The sequence below is a fragment of the Corvus hawaiiensis genome, chromosome 2 (assembly GCF_020740725.1).
Source record: "Corvus hawaiiensis isolate bCorHaw1 chromosome 2, bCorHaw1.pri.cur, whole genome shotgun sequence".
Taxonomy (NCBI): domain Eukaryota; kingdom Metazoa; phylum Chordata; class Aves; order Passeriformes; family Corvidae; genus Corvus; species Corvus hawaiiensis.
The window spans coordinates 31,812,854-31,836,871 of record NC_063214.1 but is presented as its reverse complement, the minus strand read 5'-3'; the positions used below and the strand labels follow the sequence as shown (position 1 = coordinate 31,836,871).

Here is a 24,018-nt window from a genome sequence, read left to right as displayed (position 1 = left end):
TGTAAGAAAAATTCAAAGCTGGGTCCAGACCCTCCTGTGGACTGCGGACTGCAGAGGAAGACATCTTGATAAAAATGGCATTTCAGACCTGGTATCAGAACACAGATATTAAAGACATTAATGCACTCCTAAGCAGATCTGAATACTCAGCTGCTGATTCAGGGCAATGATCATGTTCCCCAGCATACAAGACTATAGGTCAAGAGAGGACAGGACTGTAAAGATCAGTGTGGCAAAACTCAATATGAAATTGTACAGATAGACATGTCTGTCCAAGTGGTCCTACCACAAAGTACAGTTAGATTGGTGAAGATCTCCTGCAGGAAGACAACGGAGAACCCTCCTGCTCAAAGCAAGGAGAATACTCTGCCCCTACAGAGACCTCAACTCTATCCTGTGGGATTTAATTATGGCATTTGGAGCAGTTTTATTTAGAGGGAGAAGAAAGGGGGGTAAGGAACCTGTTGGCTGGCAGTGGCAGTGGCACTTGTACCAGCTGTGCTTTCTACCAGCAAGTTCTGTAGCCAGAGCTGTGGTCCCTGTGGTACAGGGAAGCACCAAAGCAACACCCTTTGCATGCTTTTCCTCCTTGATGAAGATGAGGTTGAAAGCTGCCATGGCAAGTGTCAGCTGCATCTTCTTCTTGGAGCAATGAGTCTTCAGCAAGCAGCCTAACTTGTCCCTCAGCATGATGGGTCTGAGGAGCCTGCAGACTTGTGTGAGCTCGTGGTCCTCATGGTGCCCAAAAACCAGTGGTCTGGGGCATTTCTGTCCTTCTCCTCCTAAGTAAAGGTCCCCAGCCCAGCCAGTGCACCTGCAAGAGAGCAGCACTCTTCCTGATGCAAGAAAAAGCATCAGAGTGAGTGGAATTTGAAATATTTCACAAAGGCTATCTCTGCTTTTTTTTTTCTTTTCTGACTCATTCCTGTGAAAATATGCTATAGATATAGTGTGGAATAGAATCTCGCTCTGCTATAGACAGGAAAAAGTTGATATACACCCCAGACCAAGGGCAGTGCTTGAACCAGATACCACAAGTGCTCCTAGGCATTATTGCTGATTCTGAACACCTAATAATGGAAGAGCAGGACTGTGAGCAATGCTCTTGAACAATCACAGCATCCAAAAATCTGTAATTTCTCATAAACAGACTGAGTTTAGCAGCTCATAGAACTAATTTCAGTTCCCAACTTAAGTGAAAGTCAGAATAGTTTCCACCATTTATTCTCAGCACCTTCTTTTTCACTGACCTATTCTCTCTCCACCATTCCTGTCCTTGGTCAATAGTTTCCAGCGTCGACCTACAGTCCCTTCCTGGACTCCTGTTCCAGGTTTAATATTTTTAGATGGCACAGACATTAAATGCCAGCCCTGGGACACAATGCCGTTCGTGGGGAACTTCCTGCAGTTTCTTCTGCTGCTTTATCTTGTCCTAGGATTAATATACTAAGCTACCTGTCTCTTTGGCATCTGGAGATTGTTTCCCCTCATGGTATGGGGTACTTCTTGCACCTTTTTTCCCTTGTGACAATCAAAATTGGCTCTTGCTAGTAGGTGTGTAGCAGTTTAAAAAGTTTGACAGAGAAAAGACTTTTTGCAGTCTTCATGCCAAAGAGTGGCCCAGTACTTCAGCCTGGATGCATGTGCTTGATGCAATTTTTCTTCCCTTCCCCCAACACTTTCCTACAAGTCAAAGCAAGGGGCTGATAGAAGAGAGAGGGAGTCCAGTGAATGTCATGCTGATTCTCACTATCATCCCTGTATCAGGAGCCAGTGATAACAGCAAAGGTTATTGCTGCAGGGGAATTTCTTTGCCCTCATTTGTGATGGATTTATTATTCAGGCTGCCAAAAGAAACACTATCTTCCCTCTGTTTACCTTAGTCTTTATCTCATATTACCACCAGGGATTGTTTTATGGAAAACAGGCAAGACCCCAGCTATGCTGGAGGGTTACGTGGTTTTGTATGGGTATTTGCATTTAGATGGGGAAAGGAGAAAGAAAAGAGGAAGCTTAGTCAAAACTTTTCAGGATTTACTAGTATAACTGTCCTGGTAAATAAGGTATGTAAAAAATCTTCAGTGGTAGTGGTAACACATCTATGCTACAACCCTTCTATTGACATCCTGTATCTCAGTTATCTGAGACAGGATGGGACAAACCAGCACTGCCAACAACTAGTACTTAGCAACCATGGTTCATGCAAGCAGGTCATAGCATTTGCTCTAATCATGACAAAAGTCTGAAATGTAAACAAGACCCTAGTGTTGCTGAGAAAAGGTTTATGGTGGATTATATCTCTGCTGCAATCAGAAAACACAGTCCCTTTCCTCATTTCTAGGTGTGTTCCTGATCCCTTCTTTACTGACATTCACATGGTCATCCATCAGCAGGAATGGAAACCTGAGCTGGTTGAAAATTACTTTTTTTCCTTGCATCAAGTTTCTTGATCACTAGTTCCAGTACACAAAAAATTAGGACTGTCCTTTTCAACCAGTTTGCTCCTCAAGTGCCCTAAATTAGGTAATGTGATCACTCTTTCATAGAGATCTATAGATCATAGGGCTTCAGAGAAATTACTTTCCAGGCATTTGAAAGTTGACCATATATCAGGAAAATAAAATAATTTTTCTTGCATACATCTAATCCTAGTCATGGCCTCCTGGAGATACTCTGTCCATAGTCATGGTTCCTTCTTCTTGACCAACTCCAGCTCAAGCACACCATAAACATGTCCTCGAAACTTTCCCAAATAATTTCATTTGCAAGCCAGTTCCTCCTCCTAAACCTTTCAACTATGACCACACATCTTCACAGTTGGCCACGTTTCATGTAAGAATCATCATTCTCCACTTGAAATTAGCCAAATACAGTTCAAGCCCAGGAGCCTGTGGCAGGCCAGCTCTGCAGAGCTCATCACTGCACTTTCTTTCCACCCTCATGGTGTTGGTCAGGCTCTTTGTCATGGCATGATTGACAGATCTAATGAGCAATTATTCATTTTACCTGTGCAACAAGCAATCTACAGGGAGAAGGGGAAGAAAGGCACAAGCTGCAGATTCTCTGTGCTGGAATAATAACAAATTCACTGTCTTAGAGGCATCATTAATAAGTTTTGATCATTAGAAGTAGATCTGTATTTCCTAGATGTTCCTTGGTCCTCTCTGCTAAAAATGTCTTCAAGCTGACTACATCAGAGAATGTTTGTGATGCAAAATTATTCTCCTAGAAAATAAGAAATCCACAAATTCACTTCAGTTAATTGAATGTTTGCTAGCTATCACTGAATTTAGCTGCTTTTGGATGCACAATCCAGTTAGAAAATGCTTTCTCCTTCTCAGCAGTCTAATACTACTTTTTTGTAATTACTTTTTTTTGTTCTTTTGGTACTTGTAGACACACTGCCTGTTTGACTTGTTCTTGTTTATCCTAAGACAAGACATTCACTTTTCTACCCCACCAGTAATACACCTCTTCATTTGGAAAGCCTTGCCGCAGATGAAAAGAAGGAATTATTTAATAGAGGCTACGGGGTGCTGTAGGGTAAAGAATCACCAAGGGAATTGAGGGCTGCAATTTAAGAAGAGGGGCAGCTGTAGGGGAGGAGGCATCCAAGCTGAGGAGATATGGAAACAATCTCCTAGGCAATAGAGTGTAAGCACAAAATTTTAGCAGCTCAGAAGGTCATCAACTTAATTGCAACCAAGGTCACAGTGGGTGAGGGAGAGTTGTGTATAGACTATATATTTATTTCTGTGCTTCCTGACTAACATGCTGGGAAGTTTTCTCTATTTAAAAGAATCAAATAATCTTATTTTTATTCTACTAAGGGCTCTTCTGTTTTGAGTTTTGAAGCCTGATGGTCTTTACCTGAGAGCTCACCAGGACAGTCAGATTCACTTTAAAGCTCTGAATGTTTGGATCCATTTATAAAACCTAATTTTGCTGTCTTCTCTTTCATCTGTGAAATCTGTGATTTTCTGTGTCTTACTCTTGTTGCTGGGTTTGTTTAATTTCTCTCTGCTTGTTATTTTTGCTCTCAGATCTAACCTGTGACCACATTGTGGTGTAGGACAAGAGAACCTCAAGTTAACAAGTAATTTACCTGAGGTGGCATCATCGACAGGGATATGGTGCTCTGTGCAGACTGCCACAGTTGGGTTGTTTCTGCAACTGGGACATAACCCTGCCCCTTTAAAGCTCATTTGGTTTTTGACAAGTCATGGCATATCATATTGTCATATCATGTCATACTGCACTGCCATCATCCCCTACCCTGATCTCTTCAAGTTTCCTTCCAAATGCATCTGTTCCAACATCTACTTCAATGGCTCCTTCAGGTCCTTGTGTTCCTGTAAGTATTTATCTGATCTCAGTTGTGAGATTTTTTTCCCCCATTCTGCCTCTACTTGAGTTATCAAAAGCTGATGATTCTCAAAATCTGCCCTGTTTCTGTCAATTCTGCTCCACTCAGTCTAGTATTAGTCAGTACATGTCCACTTGAATATCATCATATTATCTTGTTATTTCTCCATGATGAAAGCCCTTAAACTTTCTGGTCTTTTTCTTTTACTTTTTACTGTGAACTCAACCCTTCTTTCAAGTGTCCTCTGAGAGTTCTCTGTCATTGTGTCTCCATATTCAGCCTGGCTTACTATGTGCCCCTGCACAGCTTAAATTTCTATCTTTTGCTACTGGTAAAGCATCAGTCCATGATCTGTTTCTTTTTTTTACTATAAAAGCTGTCTTTTCTTCCAGCCTCCCTCCCTCTTCCTAACCCTTTACACAGCATTCTTTCTCTCCCGAAGCTCTAATTGCCTCCTGTAGCTCTTTGAAGCCTCCATGGGTATCTTGTCTAATAAAATGTCCTAGTCAAGAGCTTTGTTCTCATCTAGAAGCCACTGCCTTATCTGACATCTACTGAAGTATTTTTCCTGCCTTTTCACTCTTTTTTGCTCCATCTAAAGGTATTGCTTGAAGCAAAATATGCTTGCTGTATCTTTTTCCTTTCCAGATTCCTATCCCCTTATGCCCTTCAGTGCTTTTCTTATTGCCTCTGTGTTTCTCTCTTGGAGATTGTGTTACTGTTAAGTAGTCATCCTTTTGTCACCTTTCTCCTCTTCCTCCTTTAAAACTCCCTTTTTCACCTTTACAGTTCCTTTTGTCCCATAGACTATCTTTTATATTATCTTCTTTGCAGACATGTGGACCTCTTGGGCTGGGCTTTCTTAAGCACAGAATATTATTTTTGCTTTGTTCTTAAAATGACTGTTTCCCTATTCTGCATGCAGGGTTCTAAGTAACAATAACTCTGCCTCAGCAAATTCCACTCCTGTCAGTCTGGGGTGGCAGAGGGCTCTGCATGATCATCTGCTGTAATGTCTGCATATGCAGTATTGGGGGCAGCTGAAAAATAGATGTGGTGCTTTGCTCCAGAGGAGCTGAAATCTGCTGGTGGGCCGTAAGGCTTGTATACAGTGAGGTCATGAAGTGGTCTAGATCTCTCAGGATGAACCTGTTACAGAACAAACCAAAAAAAGCTCTAGCATAAGCAGAAGTCCCAGAAGTTAATATGGTATCTGGTAATTGTGTGGGCAGGGCATAGGGAACATTGAGATTGTCACTGTTGATTAATAGCACTGGGATTTCAGGTGATAAATCTCCTGGGACCAGACCATGGGGGGAAATGTGAGTCTTCAGTTATCCTTACCCCCCTCCCTGCCAGCCTCTCAGAGCTTTCACTATAAAGGCAGTAGGATGGGAAGGCTAGGAATTATATTTCTGCATCCTGAAAAGCATTCAGGAGAAATAAATAAATAAATGCTAATAAAGGGAGACCTGAGAGAAAACTGGGAAGAGGAGGGAGAAAAATAGCTGGCTGACTGGAGGAGAACCCATCTTGGGTGACAGTTCTTCCAACTTCTTTCCTTTGCTGTCACTTAGTAACCTAATTTGGACTAAAGCTGTATTTTCATCTATCACAAACATGTCCTTCTTGAAACACAACTTTGGAGTCCCACTAGGGCAAAGGAAAAAGAAAAGGTGTATGAGCAGGTGGCGTACCTTTCCTCTTGCATGCCATGGGGGAGCCTAGAAGCTTTTGTGAGTTTTTAGAAGAGGCTTAGGTGGACCTGAGGAGTGAAGCCATGTGTACAACTCATCTGTGTTTGTGGCTAGTGCAAGATGGTTACGACATCTTCCTCTTATTCTCACATCTTCCTCCAGCTCTGTGCTAATCTCCCGAGTCTGCTGGTAACCTCTGAAGCAACAGCAGTACTCCATTGATGAGTCCTGGTGGAAGTGCAAAGCAAGGAAATGGTAAGCAAGACAGAGAGGCAATAAAGAAAATATAAAATGAAGAGCTGTGGCAGGAAATTACAGGAAGAGTGATAGGGGAGATTTGACAGCAGTTACTGGGCAGCAGCAGTGCAGAAAGGCAGATTTTTTTTTCAGGATGTGCTCTGTATTCTGTGTTTATGGGACTCTGCAGATCTGAAAACATGGAAAAGACGATGAGTAGAGCCAGAACTTTACCTTTCATTAGGTCAGCTGTGCCAGCTGGAAAAAGTGGACAAGCTGTTGGTTCTACAAGTTCAAGTGTGAAATAGAAGCAGCAGATCTCAGAGCAAGTACAAGTTGAGAATAGCTGCTTTGAATTTAACTAGAGTAGTGTTAGTGAGGCTGGAGGCTGTGACAGAGATTATTGGTACATTACGAAATAGCAAGGATTGTTAATAATTTCCAGAGAGCTCACAAAGCACTTTCACCTCCTAGGGGAATTAGGGAGACAGATGATTTATAAGCTGAGTAGCACAGTAAGATTAGTGTTCAGGACACATGAAATACTGTGACATAAATCCAGTATCTCTACAGATTGCATATATTTTGTCATGCACTGAAATGATGAATTTCTTTTCCCTGGTAGACAATATCTGGGTACAGAGACTAGAGGCAGAGATATTGTTTGATGAGAAGTGGGAATTAGTTGAATACTAGGTCCTTAGCAAGAGATGAGCTAGGTCTTTCCTAGTGCATAGGTACCACCACGCACACAGTGATTGTTCAGGTTCAGCTGTGTAGTTATCACTCTACCATCCCATGCACTGGCTGAAGTGTATTACACTGTGGGAAGCACAAGTGAGGGCTCAGAGGGTTTGTAGGATGTCTTGCTAATGAGGATAGTAAAGGTGTGTTGTTCAAGTAGCATCTGGAGTCACTTGGTGAATGTTGGCCTTGGGGTCCTTCATGCTTTTATTGATAAGGTGAGTGAGGCTGGGGCCAGTTTGGAAGATGAGAGGGACAGTTCTTGGAAAAAGCCTTTCAGGGTAGAATCATCCTATTTTAGGCTATTATTATATCATTATTTCCCATGGAAATGCCACAACAATATCATGCAAGACAGACAGTAGTGTTTGATTAGCTGGCAGTAGAGGGTTCATTTTCATACTGCAGCAATTTCTAATGTGCCATTCTTTGGCCTCTTGAAAAACAAGAGCTAGAAGAGGAGTGCACTTTCAGATAAAGGTTCTCATTAGTTTTCTGCAGTGGCTGTGATGAGTGTTCTCCTCAGTACATATAATAGTGACTGAAGATCTGGTGCTGTATTACAGCTTTGATGTTTGCTGGGCCGTACTGTGTTCAGTCTTTAGGCTTCCTATACATGATGTACCTTACATTTTAGACAGTTTTTTATATTTTATACACTATATACTATGAGCAATGCATCATTTTTTATATAAGCCATAGTGGCAATGGTCTTCCAAAAGCATCTCGATAGGTTGGGAGCAATTAATGCCTGTGTGATGGTAACCTGTGAGGGTATACAAATGTGTTTTTCTGATTTCATAGGCACAGTCACTTAGAAACTCTTCTTTAAGATGATTCATTACAAGTTTTGTCCTACCTATGGGGCACAGTCTTACCCCAGAAAATAGTCCTTGTTGACAGTAAAGTGAGTGCTGGTGAGAATGAAACAGGAGAGCTGGTAAATTTTGGGGCAGCACTGATGTTGCTTTTGTAAATATTCAGTGCTTGCCTGGCCTGATACCAGTTGTGGGTTGTACAGACTAACCTTATCCACATGGATATTACTGCTAATGGATATCCATATCTTAGCAGGAACATTGGAGAAGGTGGTTTGTGGAAGAAATTAAGTGTGTCTTCCTCTTGGAGACTTTCTTTCTACCTTACTCTCAGGTTCCACGCAGACTAAAAAAAAGTGAAATAAGAAATGTTTTAAAGGGTCTGCAAAATGAAATAAGGAGACCGCTATTCTGGACCCAAAAAAGGGTGTTTTGCTCTTCTCTCCACCCCATCCTGCCTGCAAATCTCTTACTCAGTATGAGTAGCTTGGCATGTGAGTTCTTTTTTCTTGTATACAGTTTCTGGGATCTTGAACTCTCTGCTCCTCCTTAATTAATAGCCCTCAGAAGACATATAGTTACAGGCAGCACACTGACAGTACTGGGAGGTGTCTCTAGGCCAAGTTGCTGTAACGTGCTTCTCATTCCTGTCGCTGGCTGGTAGCTCACTGGTGTTGGCTGAGCTCATTGCTTCTCTCCCTGGCTGAGAAACAAGTGGCAGAGTGGAGAGCAGAAGCTGTTGAATGCTCTAGTCTGTGGAAAAGTGAGCATCAAGAAGAATTACGTTTCTGCATACACCTATAATTGAGTACCCACAGAGTTGTTTGGTGACATTCTTCAAAGTGCAAAGTGTTCCACATAAGGACACATGGGAAAGCTGAGATTAGACTGCAACATTCAGCAGTTCACAGGGATGCCTGACTTCTCCATTAGGGCTTGCTGATGTGGACTGTGGACTTGGAAAAATTGTCTTGGGACACAGAGTGAACACCCATGTCATTCCATCTCACCATAGCTGCTGGCATTTTTATGATTGTTGCTCAGTCTTTCGGACACCTGGTATCTCGAGAGAAAATGAGGAAGCCCACTGACCTTTGTTCTCATTGCAAACAGGGAGTGCGTGGGATGGGGAGCTGTGAAAGAAGAGATATCCTGGATAATAATGTCTGCTTCCTCCTGTCTGCTTTCTGTCTCTGTGCTTGTAGCTCTGTCTGTCATACCACCTCCTTCCCCCTGCCCCCTCCCTCTCCTTCAGGAGTTCCCCTGTTGCTCACACCTGATATTCAATCCCAGCAGAGTTATTGCCTTTTGCTGAGATCAAACACGGCACTGGGGAATCATGTGGCAGGGGAAGGTTGCTATAAATATAGTTGAACCCTTTGGGCAGGAAGGGAAGAAAGTGAGAGAGGCACAAGGACAAGGAGGAGGGGCAGAGAGAAAGAGAGTACAGGAACAGGACAAGTTGGAGTGGTCTGAGGAGAGAGAGAAAGGAAGGCTCAGCAGAGAATGCGGAGGCCATGCTCTCTGCCAGAACACGAGGTGGTTCTAGGTAAGGCCCAGAGCAGCAGCTCAGTTTCAGATGAGCGTGAGGAGGAGTAGAGGAATGGAGAGCTCAGAGAGCAGGACGCAGGAGCGCAGCTCGAAGCCAGCTTTGTGGGGGGGCACACCGCAGTACGACTATGTCTGCTTTGAGAGATGCACCCGGTACGGGATACCTGTGGAGGCAGGACACGAGGCCGGGGCGACAAGGGACGACCTGCGCTCCCTGGAGAACTCCCTCAGCTACCCACAGGTAGGGCTGGACAACGGGATATTTGTGGCAAGACAGGTCTCCCTGGGATCACACAGGCTCTGGGGCTCTCAGAGCAGCACTGGCAGAGCACACATCCCTGTCCATCCCCAGTCCTACTGGCTCTCCCCTTCGCTTGCTGACTCTCAGGTCAGGCTTTGACATTCATGGCTGTACTTCTACCTAGGAGCCTACCAGTAATTCAAGTCCGAGCTTATTGTCACCTGCCATGGATGCAATGAGACTTGGAATGGGCAAGCTGGGATGGGGAAAATTAGCCAGAGCATTAATGTGTTTGTAACAGCAAGGAGCAGCTGCAGCTGCCTTTGGCTGCATAGTGATATTAAGTAGAGCAGAAGAGTGAGTAAAATCAAAGAGAACAGTGAGGTATATAGATGGGTATCTGTCTGCACAGCTATATAGATGAAGTAAAGCTCTCTTGTGACTTTTCTCTGACCATAAAGCACTTCATGGTCATAGACCCATACATGTATATTCGTATTTTTGGTAACTCTTAGTGGAGCTGTAAGTGAGGGATTTCCTAATCCTTAAACTTGACCTGACTCTTGCTCTGGTTTGTATAAGCACTGGTTCAGAAAAATGTCTGGGACATAGATGTACTCTGGTTATGGCTTTTTGTTCCACTATGCTCTGTATCTCCTTTACCTCTTCTTTTGGGACAGCCTCCTGTGAAGGAGAGGGTTTACAGCAGAGTCCTGGTGTCTTATTTCCTACCACTCTGCCCTGACTAAACTGACCTAAGAGAGCTGTGGTGTAATCCAGTCAAATTATGAGGAAGAGAGCATGTGAATGTGAAATTCGTAAAGTGGATGTTTCTCCTTAAATGAATACAAATCCTCTTACATGGATGGTGAATGAAGGAGATTGCATTAATTGTCTCCTAAAGATCACGTGATGTAGTGATAGGCAAAAAACCGTGTTTGCCACCAATTCAATCTCTTCCAGTAGATAAGCATCCCAATGAGGATTGTTATGTGTCACACTGCAAAAGATCAGAGAATCAGTTCCATGGCCATATTCAGGGGTTTCTCTTCTGAAACTGCCTAAAATATACGAGAGTTTGCATGTGTCCTACACTAAAGTCTTCCAACACCACCCCACTGGCAGGTTTGAAAGCAGCAGCCCAGATGGACAGAGGTCTGACTGGAGCAGTTTAGGCTTTATCTGCACTAACGCAGGCAGTGCTTTGGCTGCAGCAGCCACGCCAAGAGGGTGAGCGTGGGGGTGGGATGGGGTGGAGAGGTAGGTATGCCCACCTGGGGCTGAGCTCCACTGGGGTCACACCTGCCCCATGGGGTGCAAATAGGGCTGGAGAGCTGAGGTGGGTGAAAGAAATGCACCTTTGTGCGTGTGCCATGAACCAGTAGGGATCTGGGGTGTGGGGAGCTGCGAGATGTAAACCCTTTCTCCAATAGAGCACATCCATGCACAGAAACATCCCAGTTCGCACATATCCACCAGATATGCCAGTCCCACACACCTGAAACCACTCTCCAGCAGGCACAGATGACACAGTGAGGCAACACCATCAGCTCTGTGCTCGTGGTTCCTGACACCAGAGTGTCTCTGTGCTCAGTTCCAGAGGCGTGATGGTCAGTGCATGTAGATAGATGATCTCACATACAAACAAGAAGGCCATCAAACCCATTCCCATGCATATCTTCAGGCAGAAACATCCCCAAGAAAGCAAGCAAGCATTTGTGAAGGCAATTTGCAATCTAAAAATCAGACAGTTGTATTTATAGTTTTACTGAAAAATATGTCCTAGAAATATTTTATTTAAACAGTCGTGTACACATGTGCATGTACATTTATCATGGAACTTTGCATGCAGACATATTCTGGCTGAGCCAGGCTTGCTGTGGATGTGTATATTTTGCTAGTCATTCATGAACATGCAGATAAATTATAAATATGCATGCCTACTTTGTACAAACATGCACACTTATTAGCATGTTATTAGCATGAAGAACAACCTGTTGCACATGTTTTCATCCACTTCCAAGCAGAGTAATCATTAAGATTTCTTTCCCCACTGTCACGTGAAAAAACATTTGACAGAGATTCTGATTCTGTTTTGCTCTTTTCTTTTGCTAGGTGTTGCCTTCTGTTGTACACAGGATTTAGTTTGGTTTACACAGGCCCCAGAATAGTGAAATCTTGGTCTTTGGCCTGGGACCCTCAGATAATTGATAGTCAAGAAACATATAGTCGTTAATAGATAATAACATAATAGTAGTAGGATAATAATAATAATAATACACATATATTTTTTACAATTAATATAACAGATAGTAGACATATGATAGATGATGTAATATACCTTGATAAAAATATGCATTATCATACACTCTAGGATTTTGTATTGTTTTCTTTCTGCATGAGAAAGAAGCTACAGCTGGTGAAGTATTTAAAAGCTGTGCTATTTGTGACTATAGAAAGGGTGCTCCTGGCAGGGAGCTCACTCAGCAATACACAGATGGGTGTAGTGGGAGGGATGTGCAATAAGAAGTCAGGCAATGCAGGAACACAGAAGAGCAGGCTCACAGAGAGAGGTAGGTGGGAGGGCCTCTGGAGCTTTCCAGCCCAAGCCCCTGCTCACAGCAGGGCTGGCTCCAAAGGAAGGTCACCTTGTCCAGAGCTTTTTCTGTTCTGAACATCTGCAAGACTGAGGATTCCCCAGCCCCACTGGGCACCTGCTCCTGTACTGAACTACCCTCAAGTGGGGTTGGATGGAGACGTTTTCCTTTGCACGGGCTTTACTTTCTTGCAAGTCGTGCTTTTTCCCTTTTGTCTGTCACTGTGCCCCTCCAAGATATCTCACTCTGATGTTTCCCTCCAAGCCCTCTCTCCCTTCAGGTAGCAGAAATGCTGTTAAATTTCCCCTTGGCCACCTTTTCTTCAGGAACAACTATTATTTTCTTGCTGTCCCCTGTTCCTTACTTGAGCCTCATTGGCTTTATGTCTAAGCCGTTGACCAAGACATTTCACTGACATTTAAATTTACTTAGAGAGTGCGTTTTGGGAGGTTTCACCTTTGAGGTCATATATGGCTTCTCTTTGGTGATCCATCAGAAAAAAAATCACCTAAGGAAGATAATTTCAGGAATAGCAAGACATCTACAAGGCAGGAGTGAGAGGGATGAGAAGTACATGCCAAGGTGGCCTCAATGGCCAGGAGCAGCGGATCATAAACAGGATGCACTGGCCGAGCTGGGAATGGGGATTTAAGGACTGGAGTGTTCTGTAGGGAATGTATTGTTCAGTCTGAATGGCATGGGAAATATCCTAGGCTTTGGACTGTGGGAGGAGGGCAGTCTCATACAGGTGCTGACCCCTCAGAAAATAGCTCCCAGAAACATCTTGAGATTGTGGTGTATTTTTTCCCCTGAGATTCTGTGCAGCTTTTCCTCTGTTACTCAAACAATGAAATTTCCCCAATTTTTGGAAAGACAGACTCTGCATTGATAAATGCTTCTTCTCTGAAAATGAGCTTTACCTGGTTGTGCTTTCTCCCTGGATAGTTTGGTTGGTTTTTTGGTGGGGTTTTTTTGTTGGTTTTTCTGGGTTTTTTTTTGGGGGGGGAGGGGAGGGGGATGACACGATAATTGTATGTTCCTCCAGTCTATCCTCAGTGGTATTTATACCTTCAGCTGTTTTTGCACCATTTTGATGCTCTCTCTCATCATTTAGCCAAGTAGGCATGACAGTACCTTTTCTGGTTCAATCCTTAGGTGGTAACTGAGAACTTATAAAATTGCCTTCATTTTTTCTGGTGTTCAGAAATCCTGTGTTCCTTGTGTTAGGGAGCAGCAGAAGAAGGAACAGTCGGAGTCCTACTGTGTTATATTTTTAGATTTACATCTTCTAGTGGAGTGGATATTTCTTGCCTAGCCTAATTTTGCTGCAAGGTCATCTGCTGATTTCTGGATTCTTTCTGTCCCACAATCTCCTACCATTTTAGATACTTCCAGAATCCTGGAGAAGCAAAGCACATGTGTGAAGCATTCTTTAAATGCTTTGAGACTACCTGGTTTGCCAGTATAGCAACTTCTTTTTTATGTCTGTGGACTAACTCCTTTTTTACTCCTCCCATATCCTGAGTGCACCATTTTCCAGCCAGGCAGAAGCAGTGAACTAGGATACCATGAGGGCTTTCAACATTCATGCTATTATACTGTCACACTGTTCTATCTGGCAGATGGAAGATTCTAATTTGAATCTCATACTTGACATGGGTTTTAGCTGTATTTGACATAAACCCATCCGTCATGACCATTTAACAGCAATGAAACACTGCCTAAAGTGATGTGAAGGTGTATTTGTCTAAAATCTGCTAGTACTTGGCATTTTTGTCTGAAAGACACAGGAAAAGAAGAAATGAGCAGTTTGCTGGGTAGGAGTGCATTCTGTATGTGGCAGCTTACCCTGTAGATTAAATTCTTCAGCCTGATGTTTCTCTGTCCTGTCTGTTTTAAGGGGGTCAGAGCATGGCCATTATTCACTGCAAAGAGTCTGCACTGCTTAATTCACCTAGAATGTATTGGTAATCATGTGGTTAACAATTGCATTAAATTTGTGTAGCTTCCCAATACAGTGATGAATGGAAGAATACTTTCAGCTGTTCAGATAGGGTCAATCTGTTTAAGAGGCAGCAGGTGAGCCATCTTTAGAACAGGATGATTTAAAAAAGCATAGATACGTGTTCTGTGGAAAAAAAAATCACTAGGATTTCCAAAGGGAGCTATGTCACATGGCTCAGGTGTCTCTTGAGGAATATGTGCAAATAAATAAAATACTTAGGACCTTCAGTCATATTTGTTATGTTGAAATATTAATTGGTAGAGCACTGAAACAGGTGCTCAGAGAAGCTGGGTAATTTTTACCCCCTGGAGACGTTTAGGAGTTGCCTGGACAAGGTCTTGAGTAGCCTAATCTGGCTTACCTGTCTTTGGAGTTTGCATGCTGTGGGCAGAGGCTTGGACTAGAAACTTCCAGTGGTGCCTTCCAGTGTAAATCTTTCTGTGAGTCTCTGTATCTATTTTATGGGAACATCACTTTTGCTACCTTGAAAGGTGGAGGCAGGAACTGTCAAATAGAAATGTCTCCTAAGTGTGTGGTAGTGCTTTATCTCTGTCATGCGTCCCGTCATTCTCCAGCTAAAGTGTCTGATTTTGCTGATCTAAACATGGCTCATTCTTCTCCTGCCACTCAGAAAATCTCAGAGAAGCAGATGTTGTACTGCAGAGGGAGCCAAGGGTCACCTTCTCACAGGTGGGAAGGGCATCAGGTGGTAACCTGGTCTGAAGTAAAGCCAAAACTAGTTCACTGAAGGACATGCAAGGAGGAGAGGCTTATTCTCTGCTTCTCAAATGCACACTTTCCCCACCTATACTCTGAAAGAGTGAGGTGTGATAGCTGCTCTTAAGGGAATCTGGTAAACAAACATGGGGCACAGTCAGGGTTCTTCAAACTCCCTTAAGATGTTGACAAGACAGCACAACTGCCCAGTTTACTGCAGACCCATGTAAGAAATGTCCTTGGTAAGCATGTGCAGCTGGTTGTGAATTGCATATAACCAACTGTGTTTAGTATCTGAAGAAAAAGACTAGATTAAGCAATTAAGAAATTCAGAGGAATTGGAGATACATGAGGGCTTAAAATGCTGATTTGGGTAAATAATGGTTGGAGGTGTGCAGCAGCCTGTGATATTTCTGAGATGATGCTGCTTCTTTTCCTCCACAGGCACCGTCAGTGGCTGTGTGCCCAGTTAAGCATTCCTTGGCAGCAGGAGGAACAGATGCAGGACATTCCTGCAGCCTGTTTGAGAGTGTAATGCCTCTCAAAACCTTCAGAGATGTTTTACAGTGCTGCTGAAATCTGTGAGACAGCCCTGAGGATGGTGGCCTCATGTGAACTACTTTGACCTTCTTTTGTACCTCCAGAGAGCTCTCCCTTAATGTTCAAATGCTGTCTCTTAATGTTCAATCTCCCTTTTTTTTTTTCCCAGGACATTAGAAAATAATGAATGTTCTGTGGTCATATCTTGTACTCCAAAAAAGGAGGTGAAAAGGTTTTGGGGAGATTGGAAAGAAGGAACTAGAAAGAAAAAATAAATGAGCTGCATCTGTCTGAGATTTTCTGTGTCTCAAGCTCCCTGCTTGGGTACATTTGGGTCTGTACCTCGGACTGTTGGTAGATCTGCCTTGTCATCCTTAATGCTGTTTGTGAAGGAGCATTTGCCTTACCTTTTCCTTGTGATCCCTCTTGTTTTCTGCTCCTCCAGCTTTATGGCCGATACACGGATCAGATAACGGATAACATTTCAGAGAAGGAAGCAGCAAAACTACGGGAGAAACAGGCCCAAAGGAACAATGGAAGAGCCCTGAAACGTGACAGTCAAGTCCAGATCAAAGAAGAGCACTATTCCAAATGTCAAGGTACGGACAATTCATCTTTCATTACCCTATGACACGATATTGGGTAGGCCAGCAAGAGAGGAGGAATTTAAGCAATTGTGACTGGGGAGATGCAGAGAGGGAAGCAAAAGGAATCAAACCTCATTGGGTTGAAAAATCTTTTCTAAATGAACTTTGATCCTAGAAAGAGAAAAGATATGTTTGGAATAAAAAACAACCCCAAGTAAATAATTTTTTCCACAACAGATCTCTGTAATGGGAGGAAAAGGACCTCCTTATGTCAGACTTTTGCTGCTAGTGTACAAGATGTTGAATTCCACCCTGTGTGTCCTGCACACACACACACACACACCCTTTTTAAAATGTTTTTTAAACTACAGAAGATGTTACAGAACTGTGTAAGAGAGGGATGGGTACCAAGCCTTCAACATGAAGCCCATGATGCTTCCAAATAAATCCTTGTTGTAATCAGTCCTCAGCATAGGAGAGACAGACACAACTTTATCTATGCTCACTCCATTTTTCTGGTCCACTTTTCCCTCCACAGACTGTGCTAAACGCGTCCAGAAATACGTTACCAAGAAGCTTGGAGAGGACTGGATTTTCTTGGTTCTGTTGGGTCTGGTCATGGCGTTGGTGAGCTGGGGAGTGGATTATGCCAGTGCAAAGACCGTACAGGGTGGGTCCCATTCAGATGTTGCAAAAGCAGCCAGTAAATGATACAAGTGTTTTACAAAGCCCAGTGACCAGTGTCGCTCATCCTTTAATATCAGTGTCCCATCCTCAACCCTTGCTGCTTGGGAAGTTTGAAGTTCTGGCAACACAGTAGAGCAAAGGTTAGCTAGGGAGAGGTTCTTTAAAGGGATGGCAGGGGAAAATTTAGAAGTAAGTGGGCAGAAACAAGGGATATGTGTATGATGAGTCAAAGGCAAACAATTATTTTGAATCCCTTTCCTTTCTTCTCCCTTGAATATAGAGGAGCACAGGGAAATTATACTGTGGCCTTTCCTGTTATATTGCTTCCCTTTCTCCCCAGGAATACTAAGAACATGGGGCATGGGGAGAGGAAGGGGCTCTTACATGCCCTCCTGACACGGTTTCTACTTTTTACCTCATTTTTTCTTTTCCAATTTTTACTTATACACTGCCCTGAATTTTTCTGCTACCTGGGCACATAGTGCTCTTTCTTTTTGCCCTTTTCACAAAGATCTCATATTCCCTGTTTTATATCCCTTCCCTGCATTTTTCCTGTGATCTGTCTCCCTTTGCCAGCTATAAAAATTACAAGATCTTTCATTCCCCCATCCCGGCGTGCACACATACACCCCCCACTGCCACATCCTGTTAACTGCACTGTTCCCCTGTCTTTACCCTCAGTGTCCCAATCCTGACTGGCAGACACATACACCAACCTTTTCCTCTTGGCTGCTGATGTCCACCAGACACTGCAATTCCTCACAGCCCCCAGCATTCCTTCAGCCCAGCATTCCTCCCTCTAGAGCTTCCCCATCTACCAGTCTACTGGCATAACCTACTCTGAGGTTTCCTGTCCTTTATGCTCCCTGCAGCTGAGTCCTTTGGGTTTTTTTTTTCCTTTGCCAAGTCTCAGCCTCTGCTGAGGCTGTGTGGGGAGCCAGCCCAGGCAGGGAAGATGCACTTGCAGAGGAGCTGCAGCTCAGTTTGGATTCTCAGCAGCTCGTGCTGTGGTACCTGTCTGAGCAATGGTACCGCTGCTGTTTTAAAAGCTGCTGGCACAGCTCCCTTCATGCTACTGCTCTAGAGGGGAAATCACAATCAGAGCTTTTAAACTAGTTTTTATGAAGAAATGTTTGGTGGACCACTTTATTGTCCTCCAGGACCCACACAAGACCCTCAGACTGCCAAATGAAAAGACACTGCACAGTGATTTGTCCTCACAAGTGCATGTAACACACCTCTTTTTATGCCATGCTTGTGCACAGATATTAGTAGTGTCTTCTATCCATTCCTGCAGAATGCCTGCTTTATTGGGGAACTCGTACTCAAAAACGTAACAAGGGCTGTCTTAGGAAAGGAGCATTAGGGTAGCATTTCTGAAGGAGATTTAGCATGGGCACGTTTAGCAAGTGTGTGATTCTCTGATGTCTACCAGCCAGTTTGGAGCAGCTGTGGTTCCTGACAAGTTCTTTGTTCATATGTTTACAGCCTACAAGTGGACATACAGAGAACTGCACCCGAATGTCCCTCTGCAGTACGTGGTGTGGGTTGCATTCCCTCTTGGTCTTATTCTGTTTGCGGCCAGTTTCTGCCACTTCGTCTCTCCACAGGCTGTTGGTGAGGGCAGAAGGCATGGCAAGATCTGTTTCTGTCTGTCTTGTTTTTCTTGTTCCATTTGCCTGCGGGTTTTGTTCATCCCTGGCTCTGCTGTTGTTTTCAGGGTCTGGGATCCCAGAGCTCAAGACCATTATGAGGGGAGTGGTCCTCAAGGAGTATCTCACTCTCAAAGCTTTTGTGGCCAAAGTTGTGGCCCTCACAGCTGGGCTTGGAAGTGGCATGCCTGTGGGGAAAGAGGTAAATATTGCTGATTCCATGTGCAGTAGTGACCAGGGTCTGGAAGGTGGGAGTTGTCTGTGGAAGAAGAATCTATAAATGTTTTCTTACTTTCATCACCATTCCTCTTCTCAAAACTCTGCTTTTTCCAGCAACACCTATCTTTCACTGGCCATTTTCCTTCCACTTTCAAAGACATGATATAGGAAACATCAAAGAACTCAAGTCAGGTGGTCTTTGAGAGGGAAAAAATTAAATGGAGATCAGAGAACTGAGGAAGATTGGAGGGTCTGGAGCACAAGTCTTACAAGGAGCAGCTGAGGGAAAAAGGGTTGTTTAGTCTGGAGAAAAGCAGGCTCAGGGGAGACCTTCTCACTCGCTACAACTTCCTGACAGGAGGTTGTAGCCAGGTGGGAATTAGTCAGTTCTCCCAGGTAACCAGGGACAAGACAAGAGGAAATGGCCTCAAGTTGCACCTGGGGAGGTTTAGATTGGATATTAGGAAAAATTTCTTCAATGGTCAGGTTGGTGGTCAGGTTCCAAGACACAGGTATTGGAACAGGCAAGTGGTGGAATCACTATCCCTGGAAGTGTTCAAAAGGTGTGTGATTGTGGCACCGGGGGGCCTGGTTTAGTGGTGAACACGGTGATGCTGCATTAAAGGTTTGGCCCAATGATCTCAGAGGTCTTTTCCAATCTTAATGATTCTATTGCCGACTGAGATGGTCAAAGAGAAATCATGAGGCCTGCAGTAGCTAAATGGTTGTCAGTAACCAGCAGGCAACCCTTTCTGATTTTCTCCTCTTCTCTTGCAGGGTCCTTTTGTGCATATTGCCAGTATCTGTGCTGTGGTACTCAGCAAGTTCATGTCAATCTTCTGTGGGGTGTATGAGGTAAGGCACATGTCTCTGCACACAGCTCTTCCACAGGCTGAGCTCCTAAGACACACAGGATAGTATGGATAGGCCACAGAACACAGAGGAAACACATGGTTTGAAGTTCCCTGTACTGCTACAGAGCAGTAAAATACAAGCTGAACAAAAGTAGTGCAAGGCCAGACACACAGTCCAAATAACTGGTCAGGACCACCAGTGTTACCCAGCAAGTACACAGAGACTGGTTAGGAGTATGTGTTTGAAAAGTTTTCAATCTCATGATTGGTACCTTTGCACTGTGATCGTTGACTGTATAAAAAAATAGCTGCAGACAAAGATCAATTTGTCTTTAAGCCAAGTTTATACAGCATTGCTAATTATAGACACTGACGCCTACGCTCTTGCTATCGCAGAACAGCCTCTGCAGGCTGATCACCGTATTGACTGGTTGTATAAAAAATCTATTAACTGCACATATAGATAAATGTAGGAACTCCTTCATGTGCAGGCTCTTAGCAGAAAGTGACTGTGTAATACAACTGAAGGTGCTGTTTTACTTGAGGGGATCCTGTCTGTGCACAAGGACCAGGTGTCACTGCTGAAGACCAGCTGACAGTACTAAAGACTGCACTAAAGTGTCTAGAGCCTGCTATTTGTAATAGCAATGGCTGACTGTGCTGCTAGCTGTTGCTTATTTTCATTGTTCTGGGTCCTAACCCCCGGCTTTGCTCCCTCTAACCCCAGCATGCCCGGCGCTGGCTGCACTCCCTGTTCCAGAATGTGCATAGGCAGCTCGACCTCCTGGTGCCGGCTTGCGCGGTTGGAGTCGGATGTTGCTTCAAGGCCCCTCTTGGAGGCAAGTGTCTTCCTATATGTGACATTTAATGTACAGTTCCTTTAGCCTCTTGCTGGGAGACTTCCTGCTGCCATGGAAGGTTCTCCACAGATACCTCTCCACTTTAGCAACACGAGTTCTTTCTTTTCACGTGTAACTGGTGGCAGCGAATGGAAGGGAAGGTTACAGGAAAAGTGACACCTATTGAAGTGCTGGTTTCTAATGATGCAGCTTGTTCATCCCTGCCAGCCATGAACATTGTTCCACCTGGAGAGTACCAAAGGCTGTCCACAAAGTCAATAAGGATCAAGTAGAGAACAGAAGTAAAAAAAAAAAACCTTGCAAGAGGCAACAGGTACAGATTGCAACAAGGGAAATTTTGACTCTGTTCAAGGAAATTATGTTCTTCTCTCCCAAGGGTGGTCCAGAAGTGGCATAGGTGTTCAGAGTGTCCAGAGAATTTCCACCCTTGGAAATGTGCAAGACTCACCTGGACAAGAACCTGATCTAGCCTTGGAATTAGCAGAATTAACAGCTCTCTGAGCAGGGAGACAACTTCAGTGGTTCCTTCAAACTTTCCATGATCCCACCCGGAGGAGAAATCTGGAAATTTATGTGTCCCCCATGCACTTATACTAGTCTTGTGATTCACAGAATTTCTTTAAACAAGGGCACATGATAACTTCTTCCTAAAGCAGTGGAAATATATTCATAATTAATTTGTCTTTCATTTCACTTCCCTCTCTCCCCATATGCTGCCCTGAACCTCTTTGCATGGTTATTGTGCCCAAAAGTGTAAGGAGTTTTAAAATTCTATGGGGTTTTTTTCTAAGCTGGCTTTAGTTCTTCCATGCCCTACTTTCCTGTTAGCCTTCAAATGGATGAGTTAGCTGACAACTGTAACATGGTCTAGCATCAACAGTAATACTGATCTTTGCTGTGGGTGACTATTAAAAAAAAAACAACAAGGAAGGAACATAGTTTGTCAGCTACAGATTAGAGGTTCTTCAGCTGGTAACTTGAGAAAAGATGCCAGGAAGAAAATCAGGCTAAGCAAGAGAGAGGCTGAGAACTGTGCGTATGTGGGCAGTCTAGCAAGATGTAGACAGCCTGAGCTGAAGCCTGAGGCTTCAAGGCAAAATTTGTCAGTCTGCCAAAAGCCTTGAGAGAAAGCAGTTTCAGAACCAAGGATCAGACCAGAGTCAGGTGGAACCATTGGTAGTATACAGGAGAATGGTATCTGTTTTAATGGTAAAAAATTAAAGCAAAAAAAACCCCAAACCCAAAGACCTCTGTGGAAGTCTGTGCTTCTTGTTCCCTTCTCTGTACCTGGAATTAACATAGTCTCAGAGACTGCAGGATTCATCATACACAGTTCACTGGGAGATGCTAGAGAAGAAAAGAGAAGGGTAAACAGGGAGTGATCTAGCTGCTGCCTTTGGGAGCTGAAGGAGATGTCAGACAAAATAGCCAAAGTCTTCTCAGAGAACAGTGAAAGGACAAAGAGACAACAGCCACAACTTGAAACAAGAGAAATTCTGTCTATGCATGAAAAGAATTTCTCCCCTTGTCCCAAAAGTGGTTCAGGGTGGCACAGGTGTCAGGAGAGGCTGGGGAATCTTTGCCCTAGGAAGTGTTCAGGGCTGCCCTAGTACCCTGATCCTGAGCACTCTGATCCTTCTGCCCTTGATCTAACCTTGGATTTAGCCCAGCTCTGAACAAAGAGATAGAGAAGCATTCAGAGACACAGGACTAAAACTTGCTGTGAGTCTGTGATAACATTGTAGTGTGGGAACAGAAAATTATCATAGTTTCTGTAGCCCTAGTTCCTCTATTGGATTTACACCAAATTGCCAAACGTGGTTTCCATTACCTGGAAGTCTTGTGATCTTCATCTGACCTTGGTCCCAGATATAGCTCACAGTTTCACATCATATTGCCCTGGTGCATAACTTCTGGGTGTTGTTGCAGGTAAACACCACCCTGTGTATTAAGAAGGACGGATTTGAAAAGCCAGTTTAGCCCTTGACAAGCAAATGGTGCCCAGCCTCTGAGAAAGACTCTCCCTTTTATACCTTCCAATTACTTTTATAATGATGACAGTTTTCACCAGGACAGCACAATGCTTTACTGGGTGATCTGTCACCCACTCACCCACCCAGCGTGGAAGGACCTTCAGGACCAGTCCACACTCTGTTCTGGACATGCATGTGCCTTGTGCACACTGACTCACGGGGAGGTTTTTGGAGGCATTCTGTGGCACATGTGCATCCTGAGATTCCCTGCCAAAGTAAAAGAGATGGAGCGAAACCTACTTATGCTCCTTCCACCCTCTGGAGGAATTTCCATGAGACATTTCATTTACAGTGACAGGAATGTGTATGTTTCAAAGGAAAATGAGATGCTGCCTTCTTCACACGTCTTGAATGTGTGATTCCAGGTATATGCCTGTCCTGTGCCAGGTCTTGCCTTTTCAATATTTTGAAGCCATCCAGAAGTAAGATAAACCTAGCTATAACTCTGAGACTGGTGACAGAGCTGGGCGACATCATGCAGTCTTACATGCCAATTTTGTTACTCACTCTCTGCTTTCTTTCCTTCTTTCTTCTGTTTGTCTGTCTCTCTTTGTCTCTTTCACCAGTAGCAGCCCTATTATTACACGGATGTCCTGACTGTGGGGTGCGCTGTGGGTGTTGGCTGCTGCTTTGGGACACCACTTGGAGGCAAGTGGCTGTTCTGTTTCCTTTTCCCCAGGTATCTAAATCCTCTCCTGCCTAGTCCTCTTCTCCTCTCCCACTCTCCTGCACCACATTTTTGATGTGACATTTACTTTGGACAGAGACACCTACCTTTAGCATTTTCAACCTCCCCAGCATCTTGACAGTCTTTTTTCCACATGTTGTCCACTTTCTGGAAGCAAGAAGAGAAGGCTTTCTAGAGCAGTGGTCTCCAAACTGGGGTGGGGGTACCCCATGGGATACACAAGGTGATCTATTTGGTGTGGGAAGGAAATACTTTTTTTCTATTTTTTTAATATAAATTTCTATTTTTTTTTAATATAAAAAAGTAAATAAATTGAACTTCACTAGTATTAAGTATATGTATTGGCAGTGGGGCCCTAATATGTCACATGGCCACTTGTCACATGCAGTGCATGAGGTGTAGAGGTACTCCCAATGCAGAGGGTTGACCATGGTGCCCTCAATCATTTCCTCTCTTTCAGCATATTCCAATGAATTGCAATCAATATGTGCCCACACTGGATTAAGTGGATTTATGGATTATATTATCTAGTGTTAACTACAGTAATCCTCACAAATAGGAAAAGTGGCTTAAAAAGGTTCCTGCAAAGAGGCTATGGATTGAAGATAATACTAATAATGTGAGCGAGAGAAATGACAAGAAAGTGGCAGAGCTGACACTTCTAGAACAGGCCCTTATTCAGTCCCATTACAAATAATACAGTACAAATAATGGCCAGCTAATGAGATCTGAGAGGAAGTTGGACAAAAAAAAAAATTAAAGCTATCAAAGGCTATTTTAAATATGGATCTATATCTGCTATCATTAATGATGAACCTCACCCCATGTGTGTATCATGCTTTGAGAAGTAATGATGGTATTAAGCTATCAGAATTAGCAAGACATTTAAAATCCAGGCACCCGGAACATGAAGACAAACCTCTAC

General features: G+C 43.6%; 1 protein-coding gene and 1 long non-coding RNA gene across 2 annotated transcripts in view; one reads left to right on the top strand and one right to left on the bottom strand.

The window, feature by feature from the left end:
- Positions 1-5,265: 5,265 nt before the first annotated feature.
- Positions 5,266-24,018, bottom strand: part of LOC125321403 — a 28,473-nt gene continuing 9,720 nt past the window's right edge. The window contains exons 2-3 of the long non-coding RNA XR_007201531.1: positions 17,504-17,509; positions 5,266-5,276 (exon numbers count right to left, since the gene is read on the bottom strand). This is a non-coding gene — a long non-coding RNA (uncharacterized LOC125321403). The remainder of the gene's footprint in view (positions 5,277-17,503; positions 17,510-24,018) is intronic.
- The window catches only part of CLCN1 (chloride voltage-gated channel 1), a 40,349-nt gene continuing 25,653 nt past the window's right edge, over positions 9,323-24,018 (top strand). The window contains exons 1-7 of the mRNA XM_048294185.1: positions 9,323-9,654; positions 15,959-16,112; positions 16,639-16,770; positions 18,276-18,404; positions 18,508-18,641; positions 19,436-19,513; positions 22,975-23,053. Coding sequence (XP_048150142.1) covers positions 9,442-9,654; positions 15,959-16,112; positions 16,639-16,770; positions 18,276-18,404; positions 18,508-18,641; positions 19,436-19,513; positions 22,975-23,053 — 919 coding nt within the window. The 5' untranslated portion in view covers positions 9,323-9,441. The remainder of the gene's footprint in view (positions 9,655-15,958; positions 16,113-16,638; positions 16,771-18,275; positions 18,405-18,507; positions 18,642-19,435; positions 19,514-22,974; positions 23,054-24,018) is intronic.